Below are 18,438 nucleotides of genomic sequence, written 5' to 3'. Positions count from 1 at the left end.
TTTTGGCTAGAGTAGAAAGTACTCTTAGCGAGATTAAGGCTTTGGGTTTTCTTTGGTTTTCCAATAGATCGAAGCACTAAGGGATTGAATGGAGGGAGTGGTGCTCCTTTGTAAATATGTAATCTGGTTGTTTGTTGTTTTTTGTCGGTCCGGCTTCGGTCGGTGTTCTCGTCAATGAAGTTTACCTTTCAAAAAAAAATGCCTGGTTGGTCCCTATGGTTTGAAAATATTGCATACTTGGTCCCAGTGGTTTACTGATTACAAAGTTGGTCCCAGTGGTTGCAAATTTTGCACTCGGGTGATCCTTATCACTAACCCATGTTAATTTTCTCAGTTAAGTGTATTATGCGAAATTACTAGATTGCCCCTAAACAATAAAAAAATAAAAAATAAAAATGGCCCCTCTTTCACCACCTTCAATCCACAACCTCCACCGTCACCTTCAACCCACCACCACCTTCTCCACCGTCACCTTCAACCCACCACCACCTCCACAGTCACCTTCAACCACCCCAGCGTTGCAGGTTTATTAATGGTAGGTGGTTTTGTTGCTCGGAGTTGCAGCGGTGGGGGTGCTCAGAGTTGGGTGGCTGGCCGGATGGGTGTGTTTAATGGGAAGTCAAGAGAATAGGAAGGGATAAGGGTGGATGGGGTGAATGAATTAGTTTTTATATTTTAAGAAAATTGTGATTACTTAGATATTTTTTAATCTTTTTGAAAATAATTAACAATAAGGGCATTTAGGTCATTTCATACCCACTTAACATAAAAACTAACTTCCATCCACACTAGGAACTATCCGGGAACGAAAATTAAAAAGTTAGGGACTATAGAGGTAATTTTAGAAAGTTATGGACTAAAGGTGAAAAAAGAACGAACCACTGAGACTATCCGAGCATTTAACTCTTATATTAAATATTAAAGATATCAAAAATATAAATAACTAGTATATGTATTTTCAAAAGTTTTTTGACATAAACCCGAAATAAGTTTTTGTTTAGAATTTGTTAAACTAATAAAAAAAATGCAAATATACGGGTCGTATAATATTTACACGGGTTGTATAGAACCTGAAAAAAAAACATTTTCCGGATGTTTTTTATTCACCGTATAAACTCACGTATTATTTCGAACTAAAAGAACGTGTGGGGTCCGTTTCATGTAAGTGTTTATAAACCCTGCCCCCAAAACCCCTCTAGTAGCCGACAACGATTTCTTTCTGGTTTTTGGGTGGTGTTTGGGATTCCTTATTTTCCCCTAACTTTTAACTTATTGACTTGTATAAGTTAATAAGTTGTTAAAATAGTGTTTGGCAAAATGAAAAGGACTTTTAAAATGACTTTTAGTTTACTCTTGATAAAGGGCTTTTTGAGAAGTCACTTCTCAGAGCATTCCTATCCAGTCCATCATATGTAGTGTGTGGGGTTTTTAAAATGTAAAGAGTATAAAAAGTGGTTGTGAGTGGAGGAGAGAGAAAATATTACTGTTTATCTGTATATTTGGGGGACACTGTTCACCCAGTATAATTTTTTAATATATAGTGAAAGTGGTTGTGAGTGAAAGAGAGAGAAAAATATAATATATATTGAAAAGGAGAGAGAAAAAGTATTTGTTTCTAGTGGAAATATATTGATATAGGAGTTGTTTTTTTAGTGAAATGTATGTATATTTTTAGTGGATTGGATGTGAATTGCTCTCAAACCCCAAAAGTCCTTTTATGAACAAAATCCCCATTAAACCCCTCCACAACTACCAGAGACATCAGCAGGTTCAAGTAACATCAGCAGGTTCTTCTTCTTCCACACTCCAACAGGTCGCATTTACAATCTAAAGGTGCTTTTGATCTGTTTGTTTTCTTCGATTTGATCTGTTTGTTTTGAAGATTAGTTAGTTAAGTGTTATATGTGTTTGTTGTTCGTGTAGTAGTGGTGATGGTTGACGGTTATGAAAGTAGGATAGTTCGTATTTGGAAGAATTAGGTTAAACTGAAGTTTTATGACAAAAACCGTGTTTGATTATTAGTAGTTGCTGATGCAGTTTTGCTTTGATGTGTTGCGAAATGTGTGAATTCTGTTTAGTGACTTTTTACTTTGCCCTAGAAATGGGCTTACTTTTTTCTTGTCCATAAGTTATTCACTGTTGTAATCAAATGAAAGACAGTCATGAAACCTCCATAATATCCTTTCCTGTTCTAAAAAAACGATGCAATATCTAAATTTGTTTAGCATTTATGCTTTAAGTTGCTATGTTTATATATCTGCCTTTTATCTTACTAAATTTTAATACATCAATAGACAATGACATGGGCATATATTGATATCAATTTGTTTAGCATTTTTGCTTTAAGTTGCTATGCAAAACACTTTTGAAAGGATGTCCTTTTTGGTCATTTTACATGAATAAGTTAAACCAAACACTTTTTTAAAAAGTCCTCTTCAAAAAGTCATAAGTTAATAAGTGCTTCTCACGAAAAGTCCTTTTTAACTTAAATAAGCTAACCCAAACACCCCCTTGGTTTCAACCTCTCTTCTCGCACACCAGGTACAACTTACCTATTCGCCTAATCCAATTTCTTGAATATTATACCAATTACTAAAACTCTTATTCAATCCCTTACTGTCTGTCTTCATATATTGAAAATTGAATATGTCTACTTTGTTTACATCTCTTCAATTTGAAGTACTCATACCGATTTCGATGTCGTAGTTTTAAGTTTTCAGCAAAGATTTACATAACCCATTTGAGGAATCTACAAATTTGTTGTTTACTTCCTCCACCCAATTTGTTGCTAGGCCCCAAACCACCATTTGCTCAGGGATGCCGACAGGAGACAAAAGAAACTTTAATTCAAACAACACCACCAATCAGCCTCAACGCTTAATCAATGCCGATCAGAAGTCTGACTTCTTTCCCAGGTTTATTTTACAAACACATACTTATCATTCACACTCTAATTGCTCAATTAATATTCTCTCATGCGACGGAAGATTGAGCAACAGAGAAGATCTTTGCCCATCGCTTCAGGTACTCTTAAAACGCATATTGATAGATAGCAATTGCCTAAAGATGTTACAACACTTCATTTGTTATTGGAAGCTTAGATTGACATTCAAAAACATCATATTCAAGGTCTTTTTTTTGTCTTGTTTGTGTTTTGTTAAGAGTAAATTACAAAACTCGTTCTTTATGTATGTCACTTATTGCAAACTGTGTCCTTTGTCTTCAATAATTACAGAAAACGTACTCGAGGTTTGCAAACCCTTGCAAGTTATGTCCTTTAGCCCCTAACTCAGTTAATTTTTGTGGTTAAATTTGACCAAATGGACCCCACATGAGGGTATTTTTTGTGGTTAAATCTGACCAATTGGACCCCACATGAGAGTAAAATGACCAAAATACACTCATGTGGGGTCCATTTGGTCAGATTTAACCACAAAAAATTAACTGAGTTAGGGCTAAAGGACATAACTTGCAAGGGTTTGCAAACCTCCAGTACGTTTTCCGTAATTATTGAAGACAAAGGACACAGTTTGCAATAAGTGACATACATAAAGGACGATTTTTGTAATTTACTCTTTTGTTAATCTTTATTGGTTTGAAGTTCAACGTTTCTCGTCTTCTAAATGTTTATGAAAAGTTTTCATTTGTGCTGTAAGCTGATTAGAATTGACCCCTAACTTTGGCCGGCGTATGCTTATTGATCATTTTTTAATTTGCGTAGTTGAGAAAAGGCTTGTAGAAGAGGTTCGGAAAAATGATACCTTGATAATTGTCGGTGAAACTGGAAGTGGGAAGACAACACGTAAGTTTTCCCCATCCTTACTTTTAGGTTTCTGATTTGGCTTTATTTATTGTACATATGTTTGCGTGTTTCCCACGATAAGAATGCTAAAGAGATAAGAAAAACACCTGGCAGATTCAGTTTGACATAGACCTGGCAATTTTTACCCAAAAGCTAGAATATGGGCTGATTTGGACTTTAAAAGTAAAGCAATGGGCTGTTTTGGGTTAAGATTTTTGATGGAATGGGTTATAATGGACATATCAAAAATTAATTAAAAACATGAATGGGTCAGGATGGGCCAACTTAAAAAGAACCGTGGGTCAAGATGGGTAACCCTAAAATAACATAACAACTTAACAGTCTTCCAAAGTCGTCTTCCAAAGTCCAAACGTCGCAATCGCTGCATCCTGATTCCTGACTGACAACGACCCTAATCGACTAATCGGTCTTCCCTCTTCAGTTCCGTTTGAATTTGATCGATCTTCAGAGTTCAGTCAAGTAGTGAACAGACAGTTTTCGTTGTCTCCGTCTGTAAGTCTATTTTTTAACAAAATTGACAACTTATTTGACTTTTTTATCAGAATTTGAGATTTTATGTTTATTGTTATCAACTAGGAATGATAATTTGCATGATGATTATTGTTATAACATGTGTTTTGGGGATAAATTGATAAGAAAATGACGTTACTACATTGGATTTAATTTGTGCATACCAATTGTTCGATGAAATGCCTCTGTGAGTATTTGTAGTTGTAATACCCATGTCAAGTATCTATCTTTCGTGGGCTTTCGTGGGCGGTTTAATTTATTATTATTGATGGTTGATTATGTCATAATACCCGTGTTTTGCTTTATTGCAGATTAAATTAAATATGTCGGGTAACGATGAACACGAAGATGAAGTTAGTTCATTTGGTTCGGGCAAACATTCTTCCGTGGTTTGGAGCTATTTTGATAAATTACCAGTTGGACCCGGGGGAATTCAGAAGGCTAGTTGTACGGGTTGTGGAAAAGTGTTTAGTGCCAATTCGGGAACATCTAATATGAAACGACATCTTCCCAAGTGTTTTGATCTTAATGAACCCGGTCCACCAAAAAAGCGTGCCCCGTTGGATCAAGAAATGTATAGGGAGAAATTAGCATACTCTATCATCAAGCACAACTACCCTTTCAGCTATGTTGAACATAAGGGAACAAGAGATTTGCACAAGTTTTTACACCGCGATGTGAAGCCCATAACAAGAAACACTGCGAAGGCGGATGTCCTCAAAATATATGATAGAGAGAAGACAATTCTTAAAGAAAAATTACAAAAAGTAAATGGTAGAGTATGTTTGACTACTGATTTATGGAGTTCTATCACGACAGATGGGTATATGGCTCTAACGGCTCACTACGTTGATGAGAATTGGGTTCTAAGAAAAAAGGTCTTGAACTTTAAAGTTATACCACCTCCGCATAGTGGTAAAATTTTAGCAGAGTACATGATTAACTTTTTAGCAGATTGGGGCATTCAGAAAAAAGTTTTTACGATCACATTAGACAATGCTAAATATAATGATGTTTTGGTAAATTGTTTAAGCAGTCACTTGCGTTTGAATAATGTGTTAGTTTGTGATGGGGATTTTACTCATGTACGTTGTTCTGCACATGTGTTAAACCTTATTGTTCAAGAGGGCTTGAAGGTAATTGAAGGAGCTATTGAGAAGGTGCGAGAGTCGGTGAAGTTTGTTAGAGGAAGTGGTGCAAGAAAGTATAAGTTTGCAGAATGTATACACCACCTTTCATTACAATGCGGGAAATATGTGCGTCAAGATATTGTAACTAGATGGAATTCTACATATCTTATGCTCGATAGTGCGTTGGCTTATCGTAAAGCTTATGCTCGGTTAGCACTAGTTGATTCTAGTTATAAGAGTTTTCCAACAGAAAAAGAATGGGCAAGGGTGGAAACAATCACAGAATTATTGAAGCCTTTTTATAACATTACAACTTTGTTTTCTGGTAGCTCTTATCCTACTTCCAACCTATATTTTCATAACGTGTGGAGAATTCAGATGCGTATTGAAGACGCTATCAACAACACTGATAATGTGATAAGTGGCATGGCAAAAGAAATGAAAAAGAAGTTTGATAAATATTGGGAAAATTATAGCATGGTGTTGTCTTTTGCAGTTGTTCTAGATCCGCGATATAAGTTTAAGGTTGTTGAATTTTGTTTTAAAAAACTTAATATGGAGGACAAAGTGCGCAAAGAGAAATTGGACATTATTTTCAACGGTATGCATAAGCTATATGATAAGGAGTATGGTATCTTTTCAACGACAAGTTCTTCAACTGTCAAGAGTTCAAATACTAGTGTCAGCACAAGAGACGACTTGGATGGATTGGAGTCATTTACAAGCGAATTTAAAAAGGTTGAGAACGAAAAATCACAATTAGACATGTATTTGGAGGAGCCTGAACTTAATAGGAGAGAAGAACTTGACGTCTTACAATATTGGAAGGATAATCAAGGTAGATATCCTCAATTGTCTCTCATGGCTCGTGATATATTGAGCATCCCAATCACTACTGTTGCTTCAGAGTCATCTTTTAGTATCGGGGGACGGGTTCTAAGTAAATACCGAACTTCACTGCTTTCATCAAGTGTCGAGGCTTTGTTATGTGCTCGTGATTGGTTGTTCGATTTAGAAGGTATCAAATTCTTCTCTTTGTGACTTAACTTTATATAGGATCATAATCATAATTTATCGTTTACTTTTTTGGCATATCCAGAGGAAGATGAGGATGATACAGAGGATGGACTTGCAGAAGATATTGAAGCATTGTATCCAACGTATCAAAGTAGCCAAGTTTAGGTAATATTCACTTTATTTCTAAAACTCGAGCTCAATTCTAAATTTTTTACCTATTGCCAATTCTAAAGTTGTTGTAATTTATAGGGGTCGTGGGACTACGTAGCTTGATGGTGAGGTTGAATGGACCGACTTATGTTATGATGATTTTGGAGATTTGTGTTTATGTTTTGGTTATATTGTATGTTCGTGGTTCCTTATGTTTTGTATGCGATGATTTTAGAGATATTAACGCTTGGTTAAGATTAACGAACATAGTGATTGTGTCGGAAACTTGAGCGAGAAAGATTTGGGATTGCCTTTGAATCTAAATCTTTGACATATGATTTTAGTGCTTTCATGGCTGTTTTTTCGTATGATTTTATTGCTTGGAGTTGCTGAAATTATTAGGCTACCAAGCACATCTTCACTTCCTTCGGGTGATGGTGAAATGCCAAACGGTATTCGGCCAATGAAAATTCAGAGACCTTGTACTCCTCTCATTGATGCAGTTGCTGCTCATGACGAAAACAAGGTAATGTTCACGTTTTTTATTAGATTAGATTCACATTCACTTATTATGCTGGATATATTCTGATTCGTTTTAATTTCTCTCGATTCCAACGTGGGGAATTTGGGCCTTTTTTTGCTTTTCGAAAACATTATTATTTTAGCTGTTTGTTGACTGTAATGATGCATACTATACGATCTTGGTCGTAAAAAGCGAGAAGCGCACCGAGGTGACATGACAGAGTCTTAAACCGGACACAAAAACTATATGTACAACATTCTGCTGTACAAAAACTCGCCAGGTACAAGAGGCGCGTGTCAGGCAGCTTTTCTGTCAAAAATTGCGCCTGAGTTGCGCCTCACGTAATACATGAGTTTCACCTTTTAAAATGTTGTCGAATATGGCATTTTAAAATATTGCCGATGGAGAAGAAAACGTGATTTTTTAGAGAAAAAGGTATGAATTTTAATGGAGAAAAAAGTGTTTTTTTAGATAAAAATATGAGTTTTTTGCGCAGTATAAAGTTATAGGAAAAAAAATAAAACAAAATAATAATAATAATAATAATAATAATAATAATAATAATAATAATAATAATAATAATAATAATTTATAGCCGACCCTCCGACTAAGAGGTTTTGGTGGGACTGTATAGACTACTAAAATCCTGTAATTATAATTTGTTTCGGTTTGCAGTTGGATAGCAAACATGAAGCTGCTAATGCTTATGCTGATGCAGGTCATTGCTATAAGAAAACAAACACTACAGGTGTCCATCTTTTCTACTTATATACATGATTTCGCTACAGTTAAACGGTCCATGTCCTAGCATTCATGTCGTTCTTATGTAACCTTTTAGGGAATTGTAGACTCGCTGACCCGTTCACCCGCTAACCAGTTCACCCGCTGACTCGTTTACTCGCTGACCTGTTAACCCAGTGGCTAGTTGACCCGTTGACCAGTTCACCTGCTCAGCTGTTAACCCACTGACCTGCTGACCCGTCCACCCACTGACCCGTGACCAGTTCACCCGCTGAGCCGTTCACCCACTGACCCGTTCACCCACTGACCCGTTAACCCGCTGACCCATTCACAATACCTGTTGAAGAAAGATATAGTAAAGAAACGAAAAAGTAGCATGTTGGTTACAATATCATGTCGGTTTACAATATAACATGTCGATAGGCTAGATGACATACTCTGTGAAGCGTTCTAAGACACTTATTGCCCTCAAAGCTGAGGCGAAGGCCCTGCTTGGTCGTGGACTCGAGGTTTGGTCACTAATCCAGGTAGCCATAGCAACAGTCTGGCGAGGCCACGCGTTGGTGAGCTCAACCGTCATGATGGATCTCATGGTGAGAGACTGCAATCGACCATCCGTAAGTCGTTAATCTTCTTTGTTCACTTAACGGCTAAATATCGGACTGATTCTGCAGTGCGGCTAAATAATGAACAAATGAAACGAATCTGATTTGCAGATCCGTAAACATATTATATCGGCTAAAACAGATCCGATTCTGCAGTGCACGGACCTGTTCTGCACGTTTGTTTAATTTTTTTTAAAACAGATCCGCAAAATAGATTATGTCGACTGATTTGCAGATCCGTAAAACATATTATATCGGCTAAAACAGATCTGATTCTGCAGTGCACGGACCTGTTCTGCACGTTTCTTAAAAAATTTTAAATTTTTTTCGTTTTTTTAATTTTTTATAATTTTTTTTATAATTTTTTAATTTTTTTTTTCGTTTTTATAATTTTTATAATTTTTTTTTGATTTTTTTTCGTTTTTTAAAATTTTTTTATTTTTTTTATAATTTTTTTTTCAATTTTTATTATTATTGATTTATTCTCAACCCATCCTGACCCAAACCCATCCTGACCCGAACTCATCCTGACCCAAACCCATCCTGACCTTCTTCTTTCTTTTACCCATCTTAACCCAAACTCATTCTAACCCAAACCCATCCTGACCCAACAACCAATCCAACCCAACCCATCCATTTTGCCACCTCTAGTTTGACATGTTAAGGGGTTATTAAAGTTCATTTAATATAAGAAAGAATGAAAGGAACATAATAGATTTCGTTGAAAATTGAAGTTATGGCTAAACATTGCATATTGTTGTGACAGAATTGCCCCAATATTTGTATAACGGAGGATTCTGTCAGAATGGAGGAATAATTGGAATTACTCAACCAAGACGTGTTGCTGCAGTAACTGTTGCAAAACGTGTAGCTGAAGAACGTGGTGTCGAATTGGGCCAGCAAGTTGGCTACTCCATTAGGTTTGAGGATATGACCTCCGCTTTAACCAGGATTAAGTACATGACAGATGGACTGCTATTGAGGTTAACAAATTAAAATATTATTATTATTATTATTATTATTATTATTATTATTATTATTATTATTATTTGCATAGTATTCAAATAATTTATACTTCATTCGTATGCTCACAGGGAGGCACTTTTGGACCCTAAGCTTTCAAGGTACTCAGTTATAGTCGTTGATGAAGCTCATGAAAGAACAGTTCAAACTGACGTGTTGCTAGGTTTGCTTAAAGATGTACAAAAGAAGAGATCTCAAAATTCTAACGGGGCATCGGGTACTTATGATCACGTGAAGAAGGACAACAATGCGAAAGAAAAATCTAACGAGGTACGAAAGTTAACTCCGTTGAAGTTAATTATCATGTCTGCTAGTTTGGATGCGCGTGGGTTCTCTGAGTATTTTGGTGGTGCAAAAGCTGTTCATGTAATGGGGCGGCAATTTCCTGCGGATATCCTTTATACCGCGCAACCTGAGACGGACTGTTTGGATGCAGCGTTAGTTACCATATTTTAGGTTTTTGCTCGACTTCTTTCATTTTTTTCCAATTTAGGCTCAAGCGCAAGCTCGGCTTGGTTTGAACTTTTTGCTAGCCGATCTTGAATAGCTCACAAATTCTAGTTCTTGACCAATTTTCCGTATTTTTAGATACATATGGAGGAAGGGCCTGGTGATATACTTGTTTTTTTATCTGGTCAAGAAGAGATTGAATCCATTGAGGGTCTTGTGCGTGAAAATCTCAAGAAATTACCTGAAGCCAATCAGAAACTCTCAATTTATCCATTGTTCTCTTCTCTTCCATCGGAGAAGCAAATGAAAGTTTTCACACCTGCTCCAGTTGGGTTCAGAAAGGTAATTACAATGTTGTAAGAATCGCTAGGCGCTAGTCGGGCGGGCAGGTACCGACTAGCGATTAATCAGGATTAATAGGGATTAATCGGATCGAGATAATATGTAATTTTTAGTTATATATATACACACACATTTTTATATGTAGTTTTCTAAAGCAGATATTTTTAACCACTCATTGACACATTTATTTAAGTAATTGGAAGGAATTTATAAGGTTTTGTCGAAATTTGGTCGGCGTCTGGCCAAAATTTGGCCAGAATAAGACCGCCTAGTTATTAGTTGGCCATTAATCGGTGAACCTCCGATTAGTGGGGCGACTAATCAGAGACTAGTCGGGATTTTTACAACCATGGGTAAACACTTGCGATGTTTTTTTTATGATCAAACATATTTGTACTTGGTCGTCTGATCATGGAGTCGTTTTTTTGGGCGTTGTTATTGGTAGGTTATACTGGCAACAAACATTCAGTAACAATACCAGGAGTCAAGTATGTTATTGATCCTGGATTGGTAAAAGTGCGCAGTTACTCTCCTGACAGTGGGATCGAATCTTTGATTGTTGTTAAAACTTCGAAAGCTCAAGCTCTTCAAAGAAGGTAAACCGGGCAGGCGCATTAAACTATGTTGTGTGTAAATGATGGGAATGTGATTTGAGTTTTAATTTTTTGTGTAATGTTGCAGTGGACGTGCAGGGCGTGAAGGACCCGGGAAATGCTATCGTCTTTATCCAGAAAGCAGATTTGAGGGACTTGATGATTCCACAGTGCCAGAGATCAAACGATGCAATCTTTCAAATGTTATTTTGCAACTTAGTGCTCTTGGCGTTGATGATATAATCGGCTTTGACTTCCTGGAGAAACCTGACAGGTAAAGTTTGACTTCTTTTTCTGCATACAGGGAAAAAAACTAAATATTTTTACGAATACAGGATGGCTGTTATCAGATCACTGGAATTATTGTACTTGTTAGGAGCATTGACCGATGAAAAGAAATTGTCAGATCCGATTGGAACTCAAATGGCACGTCTTCCATTGGAACCAAATGATTCAAAGGCACTAATTTTAGCCAGCCAGTTTGATTGTTTGGAAGAAATGTTGATTGTCGTCTCGATGCTATAAGTGGAGTCAATCTTTTATGTTCCTCGTGACAAGTTAGAAGAGGTATGCACCACTTTCAGTTAAGATGGATTTTTAGTAAGTCGAAGATATTAACTGATATTTTTTGGCAGTCACGGACCGTCATTAAATCTTTCTCAAGCCCAGAGGGAGACCATTTGACGTTAGTTAACGTGTATCATGCTTCTATTGAGTTTTTGGAGAAGAACAAGACAGAGAATGGTAATGAGAAGGCTGAAAAGAATTTGAGGAAATGGTGCAAGGATAACTACATTAATAATCGTTCATGCTCGTGACATTTACAGGTTCGTTAATTCTCTTCTATCTATATTCTCTAATTAAGAAACACAATTAACTTACGTATAATACCATTTGGAATTTTATGATGAATGAAAAAAGGGGGCAGTTTCATAAACTTGCCTAATATCATATTCACCCAACCAAATAAATTAACATCAAATATACACATTCATGGTACTTAAAATTTCATATTTGCCCATTTCATTAGTTAAATTTATAATATGACTCATATAGTTTAGCCAAGGGTATACATGTCATAATGAGTATATATGATATTATAACTTGAGTAAACTGCCAAAATGGTCCCTAAGGTTTGGTCATTTTTGCCATTTTAGTCCGAAATGCAAACCTTTTGAATCTGGGTCCCTGTGGTTTCAATTTTATTGCCGTTTTCATCCAAAAGCAAAATCTGGTCGGATTTTTAAGTTAACATCCAGTTTTTTTATCTTTTTCCTCCCTTTTAATGAAGGGCAAAATGGTCGGATTTTTTAAATTTGTTATAATATAAAACGTTAAAAGACCATTTTACCCTTAATTAAAAGGGAGGAAAAAGACAAAAAAAAAAAAAAAGCTGGATTTTAATTGAAAAATTTGAGCAGAATTTGATTTTGGATGAAAATGGTAACAAAATTGAAACCACAGGGACCAGATTCAAAAGTTTTGAGTTTTGGACTAAAGTGGCAAAGGTGATCAAACCTCAAGGATCATTTTGGCAGTTTACTCTTATAACTTATAGGTGGGTAAATATGTTAGTATCCAAGTTCTAATATGCTTTATACTTTTACAAGTTGGTCAGGATGCATAATGATTATTTGTTGGTTTCTTGTAGTCAAATTCGGGAAAATGTAGAACGAATGGGACTTAAGATATCTTCATGTGGAGATGACATGCTTCAGCTCCGCAGATGCCTTGCTGCTTCATATTTCCTGAATGCAGCCTGATGGTACATACAGGTGATGAATGACTAACCATAACCATTTTAACAGCTTTATAAGAAACAAGCGTTTTATTTTTATAATTTTAACTTGAAAAACCCAATCAGTTTCAGTTATGAGATAAAACATATTTTTTTAAATGTAAAAATAAATGGGTCAACCCGCAAACCCATCACGTGTTCATGGGTCGGACCAACCCAAACCTGTGAGTTTCGTGTTAGGTTCTTGTTGTGCCAGGATATAGAATAGTCAAATATGTAAAATCTCAGGTTGCAAGTTTGCCCAAAGAAAGGAAGAAATTGTTATCTTGAGGCTATCTTTGAATTAGTATTAAATCTTGGGTTATGATTGGCAGGGTTTTGGCAAATGGTCAGATTGCAGAGATTCACCCAACTTCCGTTCTACGGCATTCAAAACCCGAGTGCATTATTTTCTACAATTTAGTTCAAACAACACGTAATTATGTGCGCAATGTTACTAGAATTGATTATTTGTGGCTAGCTGAGCTGGCCCCTCAATGTTATGCCTTAAAGGACGACTAGAGCTAAAACCATACGATAAAATTGGAGGTGGGCATATGCGTTGATTGGAGAGAGGCATATAGTAAGTTCAATATCTTGTCTGTGTGCGTTGGAACAGAGGATAATGCATGCAGTGGCTGAACCGGTTTGTCTTTTTTTTTTTTTTTTTTTTTTTTTTTTTTTTTATGTCAGATTTCAGGGGCTTGCATTGCGATTTTCCGGCTTCTTTCCTTTTTGTCAAAGGAAACAAGAAAATTCAGGTGCATTCTTGATGATGTTTAAGTTAGGAAGTGGATGAGACGATCGTGGCAGTGAAGATCGGTGGCATATACGTTTGTGTTTTTTATTTTTCTGATGTTAAGAAATTGATTCTACCATCTCTGGGGGCCTTCAACATGGATTTTAGTCTTGTTAACCATTTTGCTATAAAGAGTCATTTTGTGATAACGATGCATGTTTGTAGGTTTTAAACAACTTAGTATAAAGTGGTAAGCAGGTTTTAAAAAGGTTTGTAGGTTGAAGTTATAAGTTACACATTTAGCACGAGGTGTAGTTTAGTTTTAGTATGAACACTGTTGAATGTAAGACCAAGAATAGTGGTTAGACTAGACTGGTTAGGCAAAAGGGTTCAAGAGTCTTGATTTGTATAACGCAGGTTACGAGGTCCCCCCACGTATGCAATACGTAGGGTCGGATCAATCTTCTATCAATTGCTTTGAATTCAGGATTGAAAGAGATTCAACCTAGAACTGATGCATGCAATGTAATAGTGTTTTGATAAGTGAAGAATAGAACATGCAGAGTACAAGTTCTAGAGAGAGAGATTTCGGAATGTTTGGCTGAATGACCAAGTGTGGTCATAGGGAAAGAGTGTGCCAAGAGAGGAAACCTTTGACCAGTGAATCCGATGATGCAGTGAGGGAGATGCCCTTTTTGGTAGGCAGAAGGCTTTGGACCTGCGGGTAAAAGAATGTTACTTCTCACGTGCTTCTTTTGCGGCTGAGTGGGAGAAGTCACACGTAAAGTGTGATGGGACGTGACACTGTTTCATGCTTTTTGCTGTTCACTACTGCTGGTCGTCTTTCCGAACCCTTTAACCCTTCAACCCTTTTAAGTTTCATTGCACTTATAGTTAGTTTATTAAGCTTGAGCTACCCACGTCATCAAACACCATTCCGATAAGGGGTGTAATTAATTAACCCTTTTTTTTAACCAATTAAACAATTACACATTACCCCTTTTTTATTTTCTTTTTTACTTTATCTAGTTTGTTTTAATTAAACTAATACACACTTAGTGAAAGCTTTGTTAAATAAATACACACTCGGTTGTTGATCAATCAATTAAAAGTGAAATGAAATATATAGTTATGTTGTGGCTGTGACTTGTTGGCCAACCTGAACTGAAGCATCTTGATTATCCTGGCCCCTTGAGAACACTTTTCTCTTTCTCCAGGGGGCTTCCAATTTCTGCTCAGCGACTTCCCGTTCACGCTCTTGGATCATTCTTTCTGCCTCCAATGCTTCCGTCAATTCCTCCATGAATCTGTCTTTATCCGCAGCGACTGCTCGATGCTTGATTGTACCATAAGTTTGGAATTTGGAATTGGAGCCAACAAATATGCTGATTTACACATTACTGCCTTCTCGTTTCCATTTTCCTCGCTTCATTTTTAATCAACCCTACTATCCACACATTCTTAAACAGGCCTGGCTTAGGTGTTTTTGTTTGATAGGCAAGTGGATGGATACCTAATGAGATGAGTATAGATATTACAATTAGTGACACTACCAATATCTAGCCTAAACATATCTACTTTTCTTAATTTGAAGTCGTTTTCTTGATCAAATTAGCCTTTTATTTACCGCAATCAAATTACTTGATTTGAAGTCGGTTTTTGAAGAAACACCATGGGATTTATCCTTGTCGGAGCAGTCTCATCAAATAATGGTTAATCCTTAATCTTTCTTCGACAATGAATCCATAGCAATCTGCGAAACAAAATACCGTGAGACTCGTTACAAGGAGGAGAGGTTGGGGGTTCTCCTTGTAATCACCCTCCGGTGTGAGAATAAGTATCGTTTAAAAAGATAGAAACGAGTGTGTGTTTAGAGTGTGAGAGTGAGAGAGCCGATTCTTAAACCTGTGGTTGAAGGCTGATATTTATAGCCGAAAAGTGTGGAAGGAGTTGGGCCGATGGGCTTTGGGACGGACGCCTCCAGCAACAACAACCATACCCAATAAATCCTACAAATAGCAAAGCTACTTATAGGGTCTGGGGAGGGTGGGATGTAGACATACCTTGCCTCTATCCCTAGGGATAGAGTGGCTGCTTCCAGAAGAGACCCTTGGCTTCAAAACGAACAACATACCAGCACATCAAGTCAAAGAATATAGAAATATAGAATATAGAAAAAAGAAATCACCTATACTAAGAAAGTGATCAGAGTGACACAGTATAATGTCAATCATGTATAATAGCATACAACATCATTTGGGCATAAACACAAGAAGTCAATCACCGGTAAAGTCACTTAACGAATAAGAAAAACCTACGTCCCTAAAATTCACCTAGACCTTATTGCAATATCCTCTAGAAGTCCTTAACCCTAATCCTACGCCTCCACAAAGTCCTATCTTGGACCATGTCCTCAGAAAGATGCAACTCTAGTAAATCATGCCTAATCTGCTCATCCCATGTCAGTTTGGGTCTGCCTCTTCCTCTCCTCCCGTCCACAGTAAGAGTTTCCACTACTCTAACCGGTACCGTCGTTTGCCTCCGCTTCACATGTCCAAACCATCTCAATCTCCCATCCTTAATCTTATCCGATATACTAGCCACTCCTAATCTTTCCCTAAAAACCTCATTTCTTATCCGATGTAACCTCGTGTGTCCACACATCCACTTTAGCATCCTCATCTCTGCTACCTCCATCTTGCGCGCTTGTATCTTCTTAATAGCCCAACAGTCTGTTCCATATAGCATAACGGGCCTAACTGCTACCCTGTAAAATTTCCCCTTTAGTTTAGTAGGGAACCTCCTATCGCACAATACCCCACTAGCTGCCCTCCATCTACACCAGCCAACATGTATGCGATAGGTTACATCACTATCTATGTCACAATCCCTTTGTGCAAACGACCCTAAATATTTAAATTTAGTTGCCTACGGGACCAATTGCTCCTCAATGGTGATTTGGGTGTCATCGTCATCGGCTACACCACTGAAATCACAGTGTAGATACTCAGTCTTAGATCGACTAATCCTTAGGCCCTTTCCCTCTAGAGCTACTCACCACTCCTCTACCCTCGCGTTCAGGGACGCCTCCAGCAAGGAAAGTTCCTTTTTCTTGGAGCTGCATCTGCCCAGCTATACATTTTTCACAAGTTACGACTTATAACTTGCATAACTTTCACAATACCTATTCGTTTTACACGAAACTTGTTTCTAAACATCCGTAATACATTTACCTATGTATTTAAGACTTCGGGTTCACTAATTATTGATTTATAAGCCATACTTATAATATAATTTATAAGTATGTTATCAATCCCTTATGAGATTATTCGAACCCTTGGTTTGACACCATTTCTAATAACTTATGACGAGGATTAACCCTTTGCCATTTTACCCACTTCCGGGCTTATTAAAAACTAGCGTATTTTGCTCCCATTAGATGGTTTGCATGCGCATTTATGTACGTTTGATATCTTTGATTCAAGCGTACGTTTTCCATCATTAATTCAAGAAATGTAATTCTCTATGTTTTAACCCAATTCTAAGGTTTATCAATCAAACTTTAGCGTATCCGATACTCGACTCACGCATCAAACTTACTGGTTTATTGGCGTGACATTCAAATCACTTAAAACCGTCAATTATCTAACTATTTTGTTTTGACCCATTTGGTTTGTCTAGTGAATTCCATCACTTCATGACATACTAAACGCATCTATTTTGACTATGTCTATGCAACACTTATTTTAACGACTAAACTTGTTTATAAAAAAATGTTACGAAACAACAAGTTACGTACCTTCAAGCGCGTGTCCGTTCCAACTTGACTGCTTGAAGATTCACCCGCTTTGCCTATGGAGTTCAATCAACATCATGTTTAGAACTCGTATTATCACATATCACATGTAATTTGTCAAATTTAGCCAATTACGCGTTTCTTTCATAATTTCAACATATCAATATTCATTTAGGCATTTTAACAAGCACCTTGCGGACAAGATTTTTATGCATAATTCATGGTTATATTTTAACCAAGTTTAACATCATAATCAAACCTCTATGATTAGTGTTCAGGAACAACATCTAGAACTTGCATCATATCTTCAAATTTCATAAATTTAACACTCTAATTTAAGTGTTCATCACATTATCATAAAACCCACTTAGCACATACATGATTAGCTAACCAAATCACTAGTTCATAGCACTAATTCAACAAGTTTACATCTAGGGTTTGTTCCTAGACTTATACTCATGTCAATTTCAGTATAACATTCAACATTCTCATAAGAATTTTGTTTATGAATGTTCATCATAATTTCAAAACATCACCAAATAACAAAATTCAACATACCTTGTGATCTCCTAACTTGGGTGATCATGAAATTAGTTAAAGCCCCAATTTTCTAGCTCGATTTCCCTTTGATTTGTTGAATTTTTGTGAGTTTAGGGTTTTTGAAGAGAACCCCCTTTGTTCTCCTGGATAGATCGACCAAACACACACACATGTGTATGTTTTGGTTTTTATTTGTTTTAATTAAAAACATCTTTCATCTTTACCCCTTTTAGTCCCTCGAGTTTGAAAGTTATTTTAAAAGGTGCATTTATTCATATTTTCCTTGTTATCTACTAACATTTAGTTAACTAGGTTATTTATTCCTAGTTACATTACCCTTGGTTATGACCAACATATATAATTTATATAAATTTCTAATATTTTTGGGGTGTTACATAAAAGCAACACCTGAATTGCTTCCCTTTTCAATTTGCTTTGCACGGTACAAAGTCGGATCTTGAAGCTTCTCGAAATCAGAGTCTTGATCTTCTAAGGTCCATGCGTAACCTTTCATCTTCTGGATTGCTTGATCAAGAGTCAATTCTTCATATTGAGCACTCTCGTTGATTAAGGCTGAAAACATATTATATTGTTTCGGTAAACAATTTAGAAACTTTTCTACCTTTTCGAATTCAGTATACAATCCAGGTTGGCTTCAATCTAACTCACTCAACAAATG

The 18,438-nt window shown here is 36.6% G+C and overlaps 2 protein-coding genes across 15 annotated transcripts; one reads left to right on the top strand and one right to left on the bottom strand.

Annotated features, from left to right (window-relative positions):
* The first annotated feature begins 1,713 nt into the window (after positions 1-1,713).
* On the top strand, positions 1,714-13,632 carry LOC110884645 (pre-mRNA-splicing factor ATP-dependent RNA helicase DEAH10-like). Of its 12 annotated transcripts, none has more exons than XM_035978514.1 (17): positions 1,714-2,897; positions 2,988-3,024; positions 3,722-3,802; positions 4,645-6,481; positions 6,563-6,645; positions 6,730-7,156; positions 7,829-7,901; positions 9,266-9,482; positions 9,594-9,792; positions 10,111-10,314; positions 10,760-10,910; positions 10,996-11,181; positions 11,243-11,474; positions 11,543-11,734; positions 12,559-12,682; positions 13,020-13,233; positions 13,378-13,632. In XM_035978514.1, exons 6-11 carry the CDS (start codon positions 6,965-6,967, stop codon positions 10,784-10,786), a joined length of 912 nt encoding a protein of 303 aa, XP_035834407.1. In that variant the 5' UTR covers positions 1,714-2,897; positions 2,988-3,024; positions 3,722-3,802; positions 4,645-6,481; positions 6,563-6,645; positions 6,730-6,964; the 3' UTR covers positions 10,787-10,910; positions 10,996-11,181; positions 11,243-11,474; positions 11,543-11,734; positions 12,559-12,682; positions 13,020-13,233; positions 13,378-13,632. The 12 variants fall into 12 exon arrangements, 10 of the variants coding, with proteins under 10 accessions (XP_035834407.1, XP_035834406.1, XP_035834409.1 ...); XM_035978513.1 differs by having other exon boundaries at positions 13,020-13,267; XR_004869099.1 differs by lacking the exons at positions 4,645-6,481; positions 6,563-6,645; positions 6,730-7,156; positions 7,829-7,901 and having other exon boundaries at positions 1,730-3,024; positions 9,594-9,623; positions 9,698-9,978; positions 13,020-13,267.
* On the bottom strand, positions 7,886-17,904 carry LOC110884648. Of its 3 annotated transcripts, XR_004869102.1 has the most exons (6): positions 17,778-17,904; positions 17,223-17,275; positions 15,329-15,537; positions 15,051-15,176; positions 14,583-14,936; positions 7,886-8,495 (listed from the first exon to the last, which is right to left on the bottom strand). XR_004869102.1 is itself a non-coding variant. In XM_035978517.1 (4 exons), exons 2-4 carry the CDS (start codon positions 14,724-14,726, stop codon positions 8,159-8,161), a joined length of 381 nt encoding a protein of 126 aa, XP_035834410.1. In that variant the 5' UTR covers positions 14,727-14,936; positions 15,051-15,306; the 3' UTR covers positions 7,889-8,158. The 3 variants fall into 3 exon arrangements, 1 of the variants encoding a protein (XP_035834410.1); XR_002561394.2 differs by lacking the exon at positions 7,886-8,495 and having other exon boundaries at positions 14,514-14,936; XM_035978517.1 differs by lacking the exons at positions 15,329-15,537; positions 17,223-17,275; positions 17,778-17,904 and having other exon boundaries at positions 7,889-8,231; positions 8,332-8,495; positions 15,051-15,306.
* Between the last annotated feature and the right edge of the window lie 534 nt (positions 17,905-18,438).

Source organism: Helianthus annuus, chromosome 10 (genome assembly GCF_002127325.2).
Source record: "Helianthus annuus cultivar XRQ/B chromosome 10, HanXRQr2.0-SUNRISE, whole genome shotgun sequence".
Classification (NCBI taxonomy): domain Eukaryota; kingdom Viridiplantae; phylum Streptophyta; class Magnoliopsida; order Asterales; family Asteraceae; genus Helianthus; species Helianthus annuus.
Note: the sequence above shows the minus strand (reverse complement) of the source record. Positions and strands in the feature narration are given on the sequence as shown.

Excerpts from the sequence above, each read along its gene's own strand:
- LOC110884648 (XM_035978517.1), bottom strand. The coding sequence starts at position 14,726 with ATGGAGGAATTGACGGAAGCATTGGAGGCAGAAAGAATGATCCAAGAG. Across the intron at positions 8,496-14,582 it reads ATCAAGATGCTTCAGTTCAG|TCTCTCACCATGAGATCCAT; the intron begins GTTGGCCAACAA and ends GGTCGATTGCAG. Across the intron at positions 8,232-8,331 it reads GTCTTAGAACGCTTCACAGA|GTATTGTGAATGGGTCAGCG; the intron begins GTATGTCATCTA and ends TTTCTTCAACAG.
- LOC110884645 (XM_022132373.2), top strand. The coding sequence starts at position 4,657 with ATGTCGGGTAACGATGAACACGAAGATGAAGTTAGTTCATTTGGTTCG. Across the intron at positions 6,482-6,562 it reads TTGGTTGTTCGATTTAGAAG|AGGAAGATGAGGATGATACA; the intron begins GTATCAAATTCT and ends TGGCATATCCAG.